This window comes from Paramisgurnus dabryanus, chromosome 22 (genome assembly GCF_030506205.2).
Source record: "Paramisgurnus dabryanus chromosome 22, PD_genome_1.1, whole genome shotgun sequence".
Taxonomy (NCBI): domain Eukaryota; kingdom Metazoa; phylum Chordata; class Actinopteri; order Cypriniformes; family Cobitidae; genus Paramisgurnus; species Paramisgurnus dabryanus.
In genome coordinates, this window is record NC_133358.1 from 21,242,288 (window position 1) to 21,262,889 (window position 20,602).

Here is a 20,602-nt window from a genome sequence, read left to right on the forward strand (position 1 = left end):
TGAATCACAAATCGTCTCACTGCAGTTAAAGAGGGCCAGATGGTGTACAGGGAAAGTGTATGTGTGTTTATAATGTACAATGTTTTGCCTAATTGTGTGGATCGATAGATCATCACATTATCTCCTGAACACCTTTGTGAAACACAATGAGAAGATACAAAACCATGAGGTCTTACTGATCGATACAGGAGCTGTTACAGTACAAGCAAACAAGGAAAGGAAATGAAAGATGATTAGAGTGAAAAATCAGACTATTTGTCCGGTTTTTCCTCATCCAATTTGCCAGCCAGCCATGGATGCTGATTAAAAGGCCATTTATTCCCAGAGTAACTTAGGTCATTGTTATAGAGATGTGTAAGTGTGCTGTGCGAATGGGCAAGATCAAAGACAAGACACACCTAAACACAACAGTAACAAGCTTGTGTTGTGAGGTTGCATGTGCATTAGGTTCATCCAAATGTGCACAAATAACTAGTGCAAGTCTTTGATGAAGTTCTGCATATTAGTCGGGTATAAAAGCTGAAAGAAACCAATACAAACAAAGATGGCCAATCAGGATGAGACTTAGGAATAAAAACGACTCACTATCAAACAAATCTTACTTTTTTGTGCAAGATTTTCGCTGGTAGAAAACAATGTCATGGGTGCACGCACAAAACATGATTAAAAACAGTTATGGTGAATATTTACTACACCTGCCATGTATAACCAGTGGGAGGATAAAATGAAGAAGTGGCCTGATATATCATACTGTATGAAGATATATTCAATTTCGTGTTGTTGCTTGGGGGTGACGGGTCTTCAATGAGCAACAATAAAATCACTGAGGCATACCAGTATCTGTACAGTATCTGAGTGTTTGTACATGAAACAGACCAAGAATTTGTGTTTTTAACCTTTTTCAGGCATATGTTCAAAATGTCACTGTATGCCTAGTGTGAGTTTTTTTAAACAGCATTTTTTTTTATTTTTTACGTTTGAGTTTATGGCGGCACATCAAGCTTATCACGCAGTCCGTCAGCAGCAATATCTTTCTCATTTTACACATTTTAAGTTATATGAACAAACCATAATAAACAAATTAAACCATTACATTTATTGAGTTTTGTTTTCGTTAAATGCTTGAATCTGATTGGCTGATGAACGTTCTGAGGTGTGCAATTATTTTCTGGGAAACGCATAGCGAACGTAGTTCCAGGGAGCTCTCTTGACCGCATTACAGATCCATATTACTTCGCATAGTTAACTGTAATAACGGACTAACAAAAACAACATGACAGATGATTTTCCGAGGCAATAACAGCGCTGTTTAGAGATGCCCAGAGGTAGCCTCGTTCACACAATCTCTCTGTCGTTGCTCGCCCTCTCTCTCTCTCTTTCTTTCTCTCTCTCTCTCTGTCTCTCGCTCTGTTTCTAAGAACTTCATTAATAACCACATTAGAATGCTATCACCACCTCAAGCCTCCATTGCCAGCTTTAAAATGACATTTTGGAACAAGCAAAAAAAGCCGTTGAATGAGACCTGAAAGAAATAGTCCTACTCACAAGATTTAAGTACAAAAACCGGACAAATCCCTTATCATGTGATCGATGTCTTGAGGTGTGGTAACCGTAGTATAAGCAGAATAATTGACTCCTGGCTGTTGAATTATTAAAAAATAATGCACACCTGAGGTGTAACGGCCACTCCTATTATTATTTTCCTAATAATTCAATGGCCCGTCGTCAATTATTCCTTACTTCTTACACACTAGCACTTTTTGTGACTTCCTGGATTTCTTAATCAAAATTAACAAGCCACTCAAAACGGCACACTCGTGTCCATCGCAATACGACTACCATAAGCTTTAGCTGCTCACCGGAAATTGTACAAAAATGAGCTCAAACAATGGCGCCGCCCACATTTATTTAAATAATAAGGTGGATATCACATTCACTATTCACGTGTGATCATGTCAATTTATAGCTCAACCAATGGTGTAAGTTCAGGGCTGGGCCATATTTGTAAAGATATTATTTGGAGGGTGCATTCCAAGGCAGGAAGGCATCAAGGCACATCCGAATCCAATGTTTGCTTAACTTCCTGTCTTCTGAGATACCTTCATCTGATCAACTTTTGAAGCCACTATAAATGTATCCTGCTGCCTTCCATGTCATGCTATGCGTGCACGTGAGGAAGGTCGAGCAAGTTCGAGACGGTTGGAGCACAGTTTTGTATAAATATTTTACGTTTAAAGGAACAGTATGTAAGAAATGTATATCAATGAATCATAAATTGGCCTTGATATGTCACTAGACATTAAGAAATCATTTTCATTTCAAATACTTATATCACTGACAACAGTGGTCTGGCCAGGATATTGTCATTTAAAAAGTGGAGTTGCAGCCCTCAACTGATGTTTATGTTGTCATTTTGTGTATTGGCCACCCACCAGTTGTGTGATGCAGTACCAGTTTTGCCCACAATCCTACATACTGTTCCTTTAATATTCACTTTTGATTGAATTTTAGCTAGAAATTATTGTTGTAGTTTAAAAAAATGTGATTGGATATTTATATTTGAAATATAATCATGTTACGCTGCCTATGAAGCCTGTCTAAACCCATTTTTTTGGGGCTGCCTTCACGCACAAACGCTGCCTCTGAAGGCATGGCCTGATTGGGCATTGAGGCAACAAGTCAGCTGCCTAACCTTTTGGATGTAGCTGATGAAAGACTATGGCTGTGTCTCAATCAGCCCCCTTGTTCAGTAGTCAGGTAACCGATCAGGAAATCTGACATTTTAAGGACTCTCTCAATCACAAAATCCTTACAGTGCACTGAAATGTTCGTTCTCTAAAAATTCCCACAATGCAACGCAAAAACCAGTAAAAGTGTTTTTCATAATATACTTTAACAAGAGTTTTAAAATTAAGTCAGAGAGATGTTGATTTTGCCGGTTGTTGATGATAACAGCTGTGAATTATCACAACGCACTTAAGCAGTCACTTCACAGAAAAAAAAATGAACAGTGTCCCAATGTAAAGTGAGCTGGGAATCTTACCAGTGCCTGAACCTGTGCAAATAATATACTCAGTCACGACCTCAGGAGCTAGTTAGCTGATTAAGCCGCACCCTTAGTTTTTCGAAAACTTGCTTGAAATTAACCCGCTAGTCCTACTTATACCACTGCTTGATGCATAATTTGAAAATGAAAAATTAGTTTAATTTTACGGCTTCTAAAAATGACTTTTTAACAGATTATTAGGTTAAGAACAGCACAAAAACTGATTACATACATTAGTGAATAATTAGCATAATTACATAATCGCAATTGGTGCTTTCGTAATTTTGCAGTTATTACCAATATTTTTATCAGGAGCTTTTAATTCATATTTAATTTGTTATCTGAATAATTAACACAGCAATTCATTTGAAATTAAGTCGATATGACTGTTTGACTTACAAAAGTTTTCAGTGTTTATGTTACCATTTTTAAGGATTGCGCGCTCGAATTTTGGCAGCCCTGAATTGTGCTTGGACTCATGCCTTAAACCCTCAGTCCTGTGAAACATTAAACATGAGAGACACATTTGAGAATCAGAAGTCAATTACATGTAAAGAAATGGGCATTACGTGCATTCATCCCACCAAAAACATTTAGTATAATCACTATGATCATAGTGGGTTTAGTTAAGGTTGAATTAATGGGGCCTTCAGGAGGTACAGATATTATGAATTAGCGGCCACAAAAGGTCTTATTAACATGCCAAACTCATTTGAATAGCAATTTTCATTTTGTTTAATGACTTTCTAATGTTGTGTTACTACAGCGCCTGTCAGATGTTTTCATCACATTTTAGCTGCTAATACATAAAAAGAAAAGGGCACGTCACAGTTTGACAGACACTCTGCTGATGACTCACAGGCGACAGCAAACAGATAAATAATGAATTCAGTCATTATCATCGCAACAGTCCTCTGCTAAAACCAACGAGTCTCTCAGATTTCCCTCATGTTGCTGATGTACGTCTTGTTGCATGTAAACAAAGCTTCATCCATGTATTATAAACATCACGTGGCATGAAAACATTTAAGGTTTTTTTGTTTATTCCTGATGTCCAGCTTTGGGAGAATTTGGATATGCACACATTTTGGGAGCTAATCCCCATACAGTCAGAAAATTGTCAAAAATGAACCCTAGCTGTCACTGAGGTGGCAATCTGTACACCTTAAGCAGGGTTTCCTTCAGAAAATTAGTTAGTTAAGGTGGTTGTTGGGGCCAGGGGCGTGGCAATCAAAGGGGCGGGATGTACGCGTCATGATGAAAATATTTTTCTTAAAAACACTCAAATAAAACCTAATTTTGAAGAAACTATGACAGAAAATAAACACATACTAGATTATTAATAAATAATAAAAAATGAACAGAAACCTCTAACGAAAATAGCTGCGTGATGAAGTGAAACTAAAGGGTTAATAAACACAAAATGAAGCAGATGTTGGCGTCTGGCGAGCGATTAGCGCGAAGATTGTAAAAACTGACTATTTCCCACTATTAATTTCATTATCTTAAAGGAGTGTAACTACTGTAGCATGTAAATAATGCACATAAATAAAGTGAGCAAGAGCGCTCAACAATTATATAGAATCAACAGGCACGTGCAACCTAGCTAGCAGGTTGTTAAAACAACAAAATCACCAGCTAACTTATTTTAATTTGCAAGAACTATAGACTAATACAATAACAGGCTTAAATAAACCCAAAACATACAGTAAGTCCACTTACAGTTCTCACGGACAGGCGTTTTATTAACTGGCTATCTTCCAGACAGTGACGGGCCACGTCTTTCTCTCATTTCGGGCCTTGAGGCACACGTGCCCGCTCGCGGTGTGAAGCTCGTCCACGCTATTCTCCGAGGTTCACTTGACGGCTTTTTGTGCAGCGATTATTTTTTTTTTTTTTTTGAGGACCTAGTTAAGGCTTTGACGACCTAGGTTTCCCAGCTTAGGCGGGCCGCCCGAATTGCAAAGTGCTAAAGAGTTCATATTAGTACCTCAGAGTAGAGGTCTTCACGGGTCCACTTAGATCCGAAAACCCGAGGTCTGACCCGAGACCCGATCGGGTTCGGGTCTAAAAGTTTCACATGTGCCTCGGACACGGGTCGTGTACAATAATAGCGGCATCGGGTCTTGGGTAATGGACTCTATGCACGCTTAACTTCCGCGTTTGACTCAAGGCTGCTCTTCAGTTTCCGGTACGGGAGATTTAAAGCGGAGTGACGGCAGAATCGCTAAATGTACTCGTTGTTTGCTGGATTTACCCAAATTTACAACCTGTGATGTGTGAAGAATTGTCCAGATGTGCAAACTCGAGAAAGGTTACAAGTCGTCTTATCTCTGTAATCATTATGATATGTTCATCATACTAGCAGATTGTGCTGTTTTTATGATTCAGGATTAGCCTAATGTCTTTGTAATGTTATCTTAAAGTGTCAGGTAAATTAAAAGACGTAAATGAAATCTCACTGCTATATGAGGAAAAAGCAACACGAACTGCAGCAGGACTGATATTAAAGGTGACGTTTAATACCTTTTTTTTTTTGTATATTCACGTCGATTGTCAAAACATTTTTACTTGGATATTTTTTAGTTATATCTTGGAACTTTATAGGATATAAATAACAACGCAAAAAGAACTATTGACTATGGTAAAGTCCATTTAAGAAATCTATTCCATTATTTGTTTATTTCTTGTGCTGTTTGTTTATTTTAATACCCCGTGTATTTAGTTTGTTGTGTGTGTGTTTTATTTTTCTCTTAAGTTATTCTTGTTGTCATTGATATGAATTTTCTATTTGTCTTTTGCATTTGTTATTAATAAAGCATACATAAATGCGCAAAATACACGTTTTTTACTGTTCTAACATTTTGCTTGTATAACCACAGATGTTATCTTCGCTAGTACTGATGATAACAATTATACAAAATTCATAAGTATATCAACAACAGATGAATATCACTGTTATCAGTGCAACTTCTATCTAAAACTAGTGTTAATGCAGATACAGGGTAGCAGTGTAGAAGTTGTCATGCTTGAGTCTAATGACACACACCAGTGGTGGCTAGAAGTTCGGTTCTCCCATCTATAAAAATATACTTTCATACGTTTAAATGTCATTATGGTATTAAATGTGAAGTATAAGTTATTTCTATGTAAATTAAACAAGCATCAACAAAATTTGCAGTGTTATTTAGGCTATTTTGGCAACCAACGTTCCTGAATATCATTGAGCTCTATGACTGGCGGAAGTAGTCCAGCATCCTGAGATTTCACCGGAAATACGTCAAGCACCGCCGTGCATAGAGTCCATTTAAAAATGAATGTGTTTTTTCTGAACGGACCCGAGAAGACCCGAACTCTTTCGCCTGTGTGCGTCAATGTCCTTTTCAAACCTCTCATCTGTTTGCCAAGAGCGCTTGCAACATTGTGTGGTTGTCGGAAGGTTCATTTTCGTTGAGACAAACATGTCAGTCAATTATAAATGTAAATTTTAGTGGTTACGTTGGTGTCGTCGTCAGATAGCAAAGTAAAACGAATGGAGCAGCTCGCCAAATTGGTTGCAAGGCCACCGGAGTTTCTTTCTGTCTGACTGCTGCGCGTGGGTCTGCAGAATGCACACACGTCAGTGCCGTTTACATTCGGTTCCAGTCGGGTTAAAAAAACATTTTCACAAGTTCGGGTCGGACTCGGGTCTAATTTTCTCGGGTTTGTTTCGGGTCGGGTCTTTCTTTAAAAATTTTTTATTTATGCACGTCGGGTTCGGGTATGAAGTGATTCGGGTCATTTCGGGTCGGGTACATTTCTTTGGACCAGAGAAGACCTCTACCTCAGAGGTGTATATTGGTATCAAAGTGGGCATATTATTACCTCAAAGGTAAATATTGCTACCAAATGTATACATATCTGTACCTAAATGATACTTATAAGGACTTTTGTGAAGGGTACTGCCCCAATGACCGAATTATCAGACCATCTTTCCTGACTATATTATCATTTCTTACTGACACTTAAGCAAAATAAATAAATAAACTTCTTTTTTTGGTAATGCATGTAATGTGACTTGATTCACCGTGAAATGTTTCAAACAACATAAAGTAAAAAATTATATGTGTGGGTCAGCTGTCTCTTTAAAGCAACACTATGTAGTTTCCATGTAAAAATGACTTACAGCTCCCCCATGTGGTTGAAAAGCGCAACAGTGCCTGGTATCAGACACTCTTCTGCAGGCAGGGGGAGGGGCAGGGCTGTGTTTCCTAACCTCCACCGCCACTTTCAGAGTGTGCTTGTAGCAGCTAGGAGGCTGCTCAGGTTGCAGCAACACTACAATTTGTCCAATTAAAAGTTGTTCTATCACTGAAATAATTTTAGAGACATTATTTAAAAACTACATAGTGTTGCTTTAAATAAATGTATATGCAAGTTCAAGAATGGTGTCAAAAAGCTAAAGAGTTTTACTCAACAGGAGTCACACAGCCCCATTTAACTGACAGGTAACATTTTATCCATGTTGCATAGAGGATGTGATGTAGTACTATACTTTTAACAGCCTCTGTCTCTGGATTAACATAATAAGTCTGTCAGATGTGCTAATTTAAGATTGGCCTGTTGATGTCTTAGTACTAAACTGCACAAAGCTCTGCCAATCCTTCACTGAAGAGCAAAGGATTGTGGATTATGATGCATATGCCCTATGCAAATCTTTGGAGTTTCTGACATGCACTTCATTTATAACATTTAGACGATAGCACGATTGGAGGCAAAAGATTTGTCATGCATATAAGCAAAAAAACGTAGACCTATCATAGCTGTCTGTAAAGGAGGTTAACTTTACTCATCTTGATAAATGATAAACATTATAAATCTCACAAATGTATTTATGTAGCACAGCATTAGAGTCAAGGCAAACAAGAATTTGATGCCACTGAAATGCATTGTGGGCCATTATTACTTCTTTACAATTGAATGTGTGACACAAAGCACAGCTGTTGTATTCACCTGAAAGCCGTTGTTTAGGTTGTTACTGCTGAAAACATCCATAACACCTCTCTAGAAGGGCGGGGCTAAAGAAGTAGTAATATAGAGGTGTTGACCTTGCATCATGACACAAAATTTAACATGACATGAAAGCTTGCTTTCAATAAAACCTTTTTTATAACTATAAGGTAGAAGTGTTGAATTCTTTAACTCACATGATGGTTTTATAGTACATGATCTCTTTAATATCTGATTTAAAAGCTGGATCTATCCATGGCTCTACTTTATTATGTTTGCCATCTAGTGGCAAGACACTTCTCCGCAAAACACTCCAGCAAGGAGTTTTCAAATGAAGGACATTTACTGCATGGTCAATTTTTAATTAAGATAATATCAATAAAATAACGACAACAAATACAAATCAAGCAATAAACATAATTATTAGCTTATATCATATATATTTCACTTTCCAGGTTCCCCTAATCAATGTTACTTTATACACATTTATCTATAATAGTTAAGATAGTTCACCAATCAGACACAAAGTGCTGTGTGTTGAACTTCATTAACTATTTATTGACTATAACAAGTAAACAAACAAACAAAGCAACCGTAACAATAAACACATCTAAGCCTAAACTGTCTTCATGCTTAAAGGAAAACACCACCATATTTTTATATTTTACTATGTTCTTATCTCAACTTAGATGAATTAATACACACCTGTTTTTTTAATACGTGCACTTTTAATCTTTGTACAGCGTTTCTTGAATGTGTTAGCTTTATCCTAGCCCCATTCATTCCTTAGGATCCAAACAACAGTTTTATTTTGTGCCACCATACTTACTCGTGTAACTACTCATGTAACAGTCTTTAAATAGGGAAAACATGGAAGTGTTTGGTGGCTTCTAAATTTATCCCTGTTTGGATCCTAAGGAATGAATGGGGCTAGGCTAAATGCAAACACATTCACGAGTCGCTGTACAAAGATTAAAAGTGCACGCATTGAAAAAAGATAGGGATGTATTAATTTGTTTAAGTTGAGGTAAGAACATAATAAAATATTGAAAAACAGTGGTGTTTTCCTTTAATAAAGCTGCACAGAATCGAGCACATCAGGAGTTTTACCATAAACCTGTCCGCTGTGCCCAAACAAAGCAAGAATGACACAAACTGAGCACTAACCCTGACTTCCATTCGCCTGGTTAAAATACAGACATCCTCTATAGCTGTGAGACAGACGGCCGAAGCACTGTTGCGACAATGAACACATGGCAGTAAAGACAGACAGGTCAAGATGCCTGCTGTAGTGATCCACTCAACACGGATGACAATATTATTCTGTTCTTCCCTGAGGCCGACCATTACTGACAGAACCCTCAGGCCTCCAACCGCATGTACCACCACCATGTGTGACATATTCAATTCTCTCTCACACAGCGCGCTATAGAATCCGTGTGGTAAGTGGCTTATTGCGAGTGTGTACGAATGTTTAGGTGAGGTACAGACAGGATCTGTGATGTGATAGAGTGAAAATGACAGCAAGCGTGCAGGTGAGCGAGACTTGTACCGTATGATGCAGTTTATGTGTAATACTTTGTTTACCAATAGTGTGTCATTACTAATGTTCATAAAACTAAATGTCACATCGTGTCTGAAATGTTGCGATGCTTGGTGCATTGCATCAGGAGCGGGAAAACACGCAACTTTTGGGTTAATGTGACATTTCTGGTTAAAGAAAGTACAAGTTATTAATGGTATATTATTAATTGCAGTTATATGAGTTGCATGAATTCATTAAAAAAAGTTAAGTCACAATGAAATTGAAATTAAAAACTAAAATGTATATGAGCTTCATTATTATTTACAAATTCATGTGCCCTTATAACATTTAAATAAAAAATGCAAATCTCCTTTCCTTTCTCAAAATGATCTCTCTTTACTTCCAGTCTAGAAGAATAACAGGAGGGCATGGCCTGGGAAAAGATCGCAAATAGTAATGTACATGACCCAACTTCCTACAATCCAAACAATTCTCAATGGACAGATTCAAGTCCAGCCCTACCTTTCAATCGGATATGCATCACGTTGGGGAAAATAAGACAATCGCTAATTATGCTTCCTTCTGACTTTAAAACTTTTTTTTTTAGAATATCATATAGATCAACTATATATTGTGGATTAACCAGTACTTGCTATGAATATAACCATAGATGTTAGAATGGTGTAAAGAATAAATAATTAAATAAATAAAATATTTTTAAAAAATGGTTTAAATACAAATTTAAATTCCAGATCGATCATTGATTTCAGACTTTTGCATCACACTCAGTTTTGTCATTTTATGCATTTTTCTCGTGAAATTTGGCTACTAATAAACTATTGCTGCAGGCTGTTTTTTGTCTCCAGATTGAAAGTGGAAGGATTTTGTTTATCTGCTGTCCATTTTAAGGTATAATGGTCTTATTTGTGAAATCAATTTTTTTTTTTTTTAAATAAAACAATGATCATTACTCATATACAGTGATTTTTAAATGCAATGCATAAAAGTGAATGTAAAACTTTATTTTAGGTATGTACGGTAGTGGCATATCTTGAGTCTTATTGTTTTGGCCTAAGGCCATTGGGCTATTTTTGGACCGCTATTGGGTTGTTACACAGACCTGGCAACCCTGATCCCACTGTTACCCCATTCACCAAGCACTTCGATCCCAGAATAAAAATAAATAATTGGCTTCTGTGTGAATGCAAACACGTCCCATAAATGGTCTGGGATTGCGCCTGTAAAGAGGACCTAACATTGGCGTAACATTCACAGAAAGCATTTTGTGTGAACAAGATGCAGAAATAATGCGGTAAGGGGCGCGTGTTAAGAAGTTTTGGTTTAGCTATTTGGCACAGGGATTTAAACGCAGATCAACATTCAAACTGGACTGAAGAAGAAATCAAGGAGCTTTACTATTCGTGCTGAAGCTGAGATCATTCACCAGCATGACAGAACAGCGCCTCAAATGCTTCTTATGATCTTTTCATAAAAAAGCATGTGCGTAATTTCCCAAAAGAAAATTCATGGACAATAAGCAAACTTTAGATGCTGTGGAAAAAACCTACCAAGTTCAGGACTTTAAATAAATCACGTGTCTTTATGGGATCTTTACATTATGTGTGTGAATGCACGCACAGATTCCGATTCACTGGCAGTGTGAATGAAACAAAAATATAACGATCCCGGAAAAACGCATTTTCCGTTTTTTTTCTGTCTGGCTTTTTCAGAGTGTTCAATAAATTACATTTGCACATTCAGCAAATGCTTTCATCCAAAGTATAATTGATTTTTTATCAGTACATGTGTTCCCTGGGAAACAAACCCATGATCTTTGTGTTGCTAATGCAATGTTCCACCAACTGAGCTACAAGAATAAATCAAACAAGCAAAAACTAGCCATACTGACAAACTATGTCACTGTGTACAGTCACCTTTTCAGGGCAGCACATTGCACCAATGTATTATGAATTTTGATATTGTGACGCAACATGATGTAATCAGTCATGACATCTGTAGTGATCCAGTGAGCACTGTATTATGTGGTAGTTGCCAATATCCAGACAAAGTCCAATTTATAGTCATGCGTAAGGTCTATGCCGTCGCGTCTAGCCTTTTATCCACAATATTAATACAGCCATGGAAGCAATATAAAAGCTTAAATTTTCTCCGATTTATTGAAAAGAGCTTTAGCTGAACCTCTATAAAAACTTAAACAATGGAGAAATGCTAAGAACATCCAGACTGTGACTCGATGACATTTAGATTCATCAACCCGAGTAAAAATTTCAGAACTGACATAAAGTTTATTGACTTAAAGCATGCCTTCTCGTCTGAATGCCCTTTAACATAAATCCATGAGTATCAACAAAATGCGCTGTTCATTAAAACAGAGCGACTGGCAAAATCTATATCAAAACTTACATTTTCTTAATGACAATCAATAACATCATCTGGGTTTGCCATGTGTGCATAAGCATAACAGAAGTCCTTTAATTGACGAGATATCTCGTCAATGGCGGGGAAAGAGTTAACTTGGATCTCAATGAGCACAAGCTTTGATTGAATACTGTATTATTTTACCTGCAGTTATAGACGGTTTCATCAGATGTGGTGACGGGAAACTGAAATCTTGAACAAATACCTCATTGAAAATAACAAATGTTTTGGTTTCCTATGTAATCTACGTGTTGTTTATGTTGCTTGTTATATAAATAAACTAAGTTTAAAGTACTTTGTTATTATTTATTCTTAGCTGAGTTTACCGGAAATTACATGTTGACCATGAAAGCCGCTTGTTTATGTTGTTACTGCTGAAACTGTCTATAGTACAGCTTAAATTTTGGCAGTAGTAAATGTAATAGATGATAAAAATAGCAAATACAAAGTTAACTCTTTCACCGCCATTGACGAGTTTTCTTGACAATTAAGAGAAAACATTTGCATAAAAAAAACATGTTGCTGATAAGTTTTTATGTTAATCGGCAATACCACGATTATCCACTAGATGGAGCACTAATCCAATTTTTTTTTAAATGAAGCCAAAACATTATTTAAAAATGTTAAACTCTGTGTATGTTTTGATAATCGTTCTAAATCTGATATCTAACAAAATTCCTTCACAAAAATGCAATTATTTCAGCTTTTTGCAAAAAAAATGTATTTTTAAAGAAAAAAGCAGAGAAAAATATAGATAGGATGAAACTTTTTTCCCTGTTTTGTTTGTTTGTTTATTGTTTGTTTGAAAGCAGATGTTTTTTTCTTCCATTTGATATATTTGTATGTTTTTATATTTTTAGAAGAAATTTTTCCTGGAAGGCATTTTGTGAAACTCGTCCAAAAATGTTGCCAGGCAACTTTTCAAAAAATGGCTGGAGGGGAATGAGTTAATTGAAAGTATTAAATTCTTTGCAATGTGGTTTATAGGCTACACCACTGACTGCGCCCTGTTGATGAGTCAAATCTCCTGAGGGTTCATTTGTCACCTCTGCTTTCCAGGTGCCGAGTTTTTCTCAGTAATTCAACCTGCAGCAGATTATCAGGCAGGTTTGTGTAACGCATTTAGAAAGTATTACGTGAACAAAAAATGCGGCTGATCGCTCATTTTTTTTTTGTTGTTGTTGCAGAAATCCCCTTGCAATATCAAAATATAACCTTGCCTTTCATTTCAAAGACCAGTCCCCACATCCACTTACACCGGCTCAATGCGATGCGGCCCCTTCCCAATCAATCTCTATGATCGAGGAGTCTAAAGTAAGATGGCTTCATCTGTAAGATTGCCTAACGGCAGCGACTTGATTGGGGTGCACAATTGCCACCTCCTGTAGAGATCACACACACATCACTTCAAAGAAAATACACAAGAAGGATGGCCATTTGCATGACATAAATATTTATGAACTCCCGTTCTCCATCCTCTTATACGCAGATCTGAAATACAGATACAGGTGGTCCTGGCACAAATGCTTGCATCATGGAAAACAGAGATGTGTGAAAGTACAGATGAAGTGATTTTACAGTGACACTGAATTTTAAAGGCGCTTTCCAGGACAGGCTTTAGATTAATCCAGGACTAGGCCTTAGTTTTTACAAAATACACCTTTGAAAAAACAATACTGGTGTGCACCTTGTGCCAAAACAATGGCACTGATTTGTGTTAAGATATGTAAGTGCAAGGTGTTTTAAAATTAAAACACTATGATAAGACCTGGGACTATGATAAGACGTGTCCAGGAAACCGCTCCTAAAGCCCAATTTATTGTCGCTAAAATCATGCAACATTCATACACATCAACACCAATGACTGACATCTCTCTTGTTGGAAAACTATACCATTTTGATGCAACCCTAACAGAACCCACACTGCACGTTTTTCCAGTGCACCAGGTGCTGTATGGTTTCTGTGCTTTAAGAGAAAACATAACAGAATTTACTCAAGAACGCACAGAAATAGCGATCAGCCATTGAAGTGCATTACCATATTGATGGCTGCAGTGATGAGGATGGTGATTAGGATGATGGTGCTGTTTATGGTGATTGCTCTTGGGTGTAGTCCCTGCTCAACTTGCCACGGCAAACAGAGAGCTGTTCATGGGTGGCGGTGGGGGATTAGGAGAGGACAGGGATGGAGGTCATAACTGCAATGGGTGCCAATGATCTCATCAGCCGTTTATATCCACCAGCCGTTGAAATCCGGCAGGATTTTAAGTCGCACGGGAGAATAACTCGCCTATAATTCACATTCAGCCAACCATGCGGGGACATAAATAACCCTCATTTTCAAAAAGGTGGTTTGAAAAGGATTTCGGAAACCGTGGTGGAATAATAAAAAAAAGAACTTAACCTATCGTGAACTGTGTTTCAGCCATTACCATGGGTCAGGATTTTATTGGTCGCGCTGGTGCATAACAGCGAGGTCTCAGTCATCAGGTACATCTAACTGTGGGCGGCCAAATAGCTTCTTTATTGAAGTCTGCTTCTTTGATTCAGCTCTTCTGATTTAATCAGAAAAAAATCTACATGAAAGGCTTTATTAACTATAGGAACAGGCCCGCTGATATGTGAAGGCCAAACATTTGCTGGAAGTATAAAAAGAGTTTGGCATAATGAAGCTTGCGCATGGTTTGAGATTGCAAAGAAATAACCCTACCGTCCTCGCAATGAAATCTCAGGGCTGAAAAAGTAATGCCTTAAAGGGATAGTTCACCCAAAAATGAAAATTCTGTCATCATTTACTCACCCTCATGTTTTTCTAAACCTACTTAACACAAAAGAAGATATTTTGATAAAAATGATGGTAACCACACAGTTAAAGGATTAGTCAATTTTCTTAAAAAAAATCCATATCATTTACTCACCATCATGTCATCCAAAATGTTGATGTCTTTCTTTGTTCAGTCGAGAAAAAATTTGTTTTTTTGAGGAAAACATTCCAGGACTTTTCTCATTTTAATGGACTTTGATGGACCCCAACACTTAACAGTTTAATTGCAATTTTGAAGGATCTCAAACGAGGCATAAGGGTCTTATCTAGCAAAACAATTGTCAATTTTGGCAAGAAAAATAAAAAATATGCACTTTTAAACCACAACTTCTCATCTTCCTCCGGTCCTGTGATGCGCCAGGGCGACCTCACGTAATACATCATCACGTCAAGAGGTCACGGATGACGTATCGAAACTACGCCCCAGTGTTTACAAGTGTGGAGAAAGAGGACCGTTCTGACGTTGTTGTATGTCAAATGATATAATTAATGTCTTTGTGTCAGTTTATTGTTTAAAATGGTCTGCAAATGTGCGTTTCATATATGCAACACGTGACCTATCGACGTCATTACGCAATTACGTGATTCGCTCTGCCTCGTCACACAGCCGGAGGAAGACGAGAAGTTATGGATTAAAAGTGCATATTTTTCTTTTTTTCTTGCCAAACATGACAATCGTTTCACTAGTTAAGACCCTTATGCCTTGTTTGGGATTATGTAGAGTCCTTTGAAGCTGCGTTGAAACTGCAATTTTAAACTGCGTTAAAACTGTTAAGTATTGGGGTCCATTAAAGTCCATTAAAATGAGAAAAATCCTGGAATGTTTTCCTCAAAAAACATACTTTCTTCTAGACTGAACGCAACCTGGGGCTTTACACCACACAGGTGCATACTCAACTTTGTTACCACAACAGCTAGACATGATTATTATCATTTCATTCATCGTAACCCTGCCCAAAAGCCGACCCCCATTTTCAAAAACTCATCGGTTCTAGCCGATTCGCAATAATAACCTATTATGGATCTGAAACAGTAAATTTCACCAAAAGGTGACACTTTTGCATCCCTGTATAGTGTACAGTATGTATAAAATCAATGTATAATATGCACAGTCTAAATAAAGTATTACAGATGAGATGCGTACGATTAACTATAAATGTCAGACTTATTCAACCTGCAAGGCAAGATACAAGCCCAGGCCTTTGTTTAAACAAGGTGAGTGCCAAAAAAGTCAAATAGTAAATGTGTCCTTAAGAACATCATTAACCAGTTGTGATCACTGCTTAACAATTAAACGTATATAGATTAATCACATTAAGCCCAAAGTGCTGCAGAGATGTTTCAAAAGCACACATGGTGCTTAAACATTGCTACCATTGATTTACACATTTGCTTATAAATTAAATCTACCTAAAAATACCAACACTGCTATAAAACAGCAGGTTCAGGTTTAAGATATGCTGCATCAGCACTACACAATGTTAATGTTTCTTTTATTAAGCCAGTTGTCAAACTTCACTCAATGCAGCGAGAGCCCTTCATGTTTGAATAAAGGTAATGGCTAACGTTTTGATGGATTGGACCAAAGCGCCACCTACACAATCTCACGGGCGGTTCCAGGTGGGGCAGCAATGGCAATGCCTCGTAATGACTGTGAACTAAATCCATCATTGAGAAAAACACAGGTGGCGCTTTTACTGCTGAGCTGGGATTTGGCAAACATGAAAAATGTAATCAAATACAAATTACAGACTATTATATGTTGCATACAGTAGTGTCAATTAAATCATTACCAAGACAGATTCCCTAGGTGTAATAAGTTCTGCGGGCTCTGACTTTATGCCACTTCCAGATTTCCCTTTTGACTCTCAATTTGCATTCATTGCAGCTGCGGTATTTTGTCCTCAGGAACATTTCCTCTGTCAAACATTCATCTTCACACATGCAGTCATTTTCTTCCCCCGGCGTTCTTTCTTACATCTAATGTCCTTATAAATATTTCAGGTTTTTCACCACCTTTTAGCGCCTGATCTTTAAATGGTTTAATAATGTCACACCTGAGCTTTAACTCAATAGCCCCACGGTCCCTTCAAGCCTGAATATCAAACAAGACAAATTATACACTACCAGTCGAAGGTTTGGACATACAAGGAGTTTATGTTTGTCATAATCTCGAAAACATTTTGATGTAAATAATTATGTCCAAACACTTTAATTATGCATGAATAAAAACCATTTAAAGGTTTTTAAAGTACAGAATTTAAAGAAATAAGCATGATAAAAGTATGTTGAGCTTTTGTGCTTTTATATTTTCACCTTGTGAATTATTTTCCCTTTACAATTAATACTTCACCAAAACCTCTTGACAAGTGGTCGTTGTAATACAGAAGGGTATTTCTTGCTTTTATCATTCCATTTAAATTCATGGGGCCTATCATACAACCGGCACAATGCAGCGCAATGCACGACGCAAGTGTCTTTGCTAGTTTCAGCCCGGCGCAGTTATCATTTTCACGTCTAGCAGTTATCATTTTCACGTTGTTTTAATAGCAAATGCATTCGTGCCAATTTGTGCACACTTGTGAGACTCTCATTGGTTCATTGCATGTGACGCCCAAAACACACCCATTAGTCATTCTGAGAATAGGAACAACCCTTTTAGACTGTGTGCTAGGCGCACAAACCATTTTTCCGATCTCTAAATTAGCACACCCTTTTAGACTGTGCGCCGCGCGCTTTAGACCATGCGCTTAGATTGTTAAAACAGGGCCTAATGTCTCTAAACTGAGCATCAGAGTTAATGACAAATGTGTACAGATAGTGTGTGTGTGTGTGTGTGTGTGTGTGTGTGTGTGTGTGTGTGTGTGTGTGTGTGTGTGTGTGTGTGTGTGTTGGGGGGGTGTTAACAGCATATCATACTTGCTCTTTGACCGAGGCCAGGATGGCAGATGTGGTTTCTGTTTCAGATCCATCCCCATTGGAAGCGCTCAGTCCAAGCATGGTGGCCTTCTCTGCTTCAGCCGGTTGTTCTGGAACAGGCATGGTTTCTGGAAAGGACAAAAGTCATAAATCAGCCACCCCTCTTTATTACACTATAATGCATTATTAATCTTCATGGTCTGAAGAAGTGCAGAGACGCTCGAAACCAAGGCCGCTGCTAGAAATCATGCGGCCTGTGAAAGAATTGTATGGTTGGACCAACACAGCTACACTCTCACAGTCACTGGGGTACCCTTTTAAAACATTTTCAACACATAAAAGGTGCATATTAGTATCTCAAAAGTACATAAAGTTACCAAATGTATACACATCAGTACCTAAATAATAAATATTAGGACCTTTTAAAAGGGTACCATTTCTGTACCACTTTTTTCTGAGAGTGTACATGAAGATGGTCCTCATCGGATGTGGATGCCTTTGTTTATTATTTTGCAATATGAGTGGAAATTCTGTTTCCATGTAATTCAAGAGTAAACAGGAACATTATTAGGACGTTGTTTGTGTTTCCAATCCCTGTGTCATTTCACTTTATTTATTATGACTCAACTTGTATACTTAAATATTCTGATTTCTTTATACAACTCAATATTTGGCTTGATGGCTACATCTGGTGGAAATTTTGTGTCAATAGCTCACTTAGAAATTCCCTTACTGATAAAAATGCTGATGTGTCAAATACTTATTTTCCCTGCTGTATATATACTGTATATATCTAGGTAAAACTGCCCCACCTCGTAAAATCGTACAGAGAATTCCTATAGCACCTAGTCATTAGTACATTCTGAATACAGTCTATTTATTTCCCATTTCTAGCTTTTAAACCCCACAGTCTATTTTCAGGATGAGGAAACCCGTGACTAATACAACATCTCAAGCATCTGTATTGATTAGAAAGAACTTCCGAATAATAACTTAGCTGGGTATTAGCTAGACTCAGATCAAGATAAATGCTTATGTAAGACAATCTCTGGGCATTTCATCTCACTCAGTGGTTGTTGTGGCCAAGCCTGCCAACTTTGTTCTCTTCCTAATAAAGATGAGTAGCTTCGCCTGACAACACGGCATGTCTTCACCTAGCCTTCTGTAAATTTAATTATGCCTAGTTAAACCACCATTTCCACACTGTTTACCTGGCTCTGATCTTGCTTTCACACACGGTTATATAAATTCATCCTGAAGCCTCTCAAGGTAACCACAGGAAAAACAGAACTGGCGCTGATTGGAAATTCGGACACATTTACCGCCTGCCATTTATCGGCCTTCAAAAGGAAGACTGAAATTATTTTGCATTGTGCAGTAAATTAATTTTACAGCTGTTGTAAGAAAAACTTGCTTACAAACTACATCTCAGTACATCTACATCCTCATATTCCAGCTCGACAGACTTTTTATGGCATGCAAACAAAGCCATGCTGGTGGATGTTTCATTTTTCAATGATACAGCTCATTTGCTTCACTGTGGTTTGTGCACGCAAAGGTGCTACCTCCATTACAAACCCTGGGTAGGCAAATTGTGCATTTAGGAATCTCTGAGTGCCTCTGCGGTAGATTGGCCTATGCCAACCTTATTCGTAAAAAAAATCAACACAGAACGTTCTCATACCTTAAGTACTGAAATGTAGCTTATCTAATTAGCCTTTAGTCGAAAGAGTCATTTCATAGTGTGAACAAGATTAACAAAACCTATTGCAATACTCCAAGATCTATGCAATGGAAAATTGCATAGATCAATGTTGTTTTAGAGTCAACCTAAATTCAAAATTCACCATTATGTTTATGGTCTTAATGTGTATAATAAATAAGATTCGAAAGAAAAATGCCTTGCTTTTTTCTCATCACAATGCAATTATTTCAACTGTCACAAATAATCAATAGCCAAACAGCCATTTAAGCATTGTTTTTGACTGCAACTACCACAGCCTTCTCAAATCGTGCCAAAAAATGTAAAGCAGATTTATGTTTTTCCCAATTTTATCCAAAATGACTGAACATGAAATCAAGCTAGTCCAGTTTTTACATATACGAGAGGGTCCGTGCACTGTACATGCACCACCAAATTTTGTAACCGTGCGTAATAAAGTAATGTATGCATAGCTGGCGTATGCGCCTACAGGAGAATGTACAGTAATATGTAGGCCAGGAGGTCAAGGTCAAGTATTGCAACTGTGTGTGTAGGTTCACGTACACGTAATAAACACACTCCTGGCTTTATGGTGCGTTCAAGTTAACATTTAATCAATATGTAACATGTTTCTTGTACATCGCACACACTACCTTTGCACTGCTAAACCACATCTATACCTACTGTAAAACCCCTTTCACCCAGAGCATTGAAAAGTCTTCTATGTGAATGCAAAAACGTCTCGTTTAGTAAAATTGCCAGGATCAGAACACATGTGTGAACAAAAAGACAGGAACAATTTCATAAGGAGTGTGTTGCATGTGTCGTCGCAATGACATAGTTATCGTGCAACTTCAGCCAGGGGTTTTAAAAGCAGAAGCTCCTCACTATATTCTGGACTAAGGCTGGGATCATTCGCCATCTGGAAAGGAAGAGTATGCAATGCACTAGATTGAATTAGAAAAAAAATGCATGAGTGTGTTTTATTTTTTTAAAGATAAATCACCTAAGCAAACTTTAGACACTGTGGAAAATATTTCACCAAATGCATGATTACTGCAACAACTGATTCATAAAATCGACAAAAATCAATAATGAAATTCATTGTCAATGAATCAAAGTCAGGCACGTTTTTTTTTTCATACAACGCGAGCTGCA

General features: G+C 37.5%; 1 protein-coding gene across 2 annotated transcripts in view; it reads right to left on the bottom strand.

Moving 5' to 3' along the window:
* ctnnd2a (catenin (cadherin-associated protein), delta 2a) overlaps nucleotides 1–20,602 on the bottom strand; it is a 310,244-nt gene that overhangs the window by 260,044 nt on the left and 29,598 nt on the right. For both annotated transcript variants that reach the window (XM_065258246.2, XM_065258245.2), the window contains exon 2: nucleotides 17,743–17,870. In XM_065258246.2, the coding sequence (XP_065114318.1) occupies nucleotides 17,743–17,865 (123 nt within the window). In that variant the 5' untranslated portion in view covers nucleotides 17,866–17,870. The remainder of the gene's footprint in view (nucleotides 1–17,742; nucleotides 17,871–20,602) is intronic.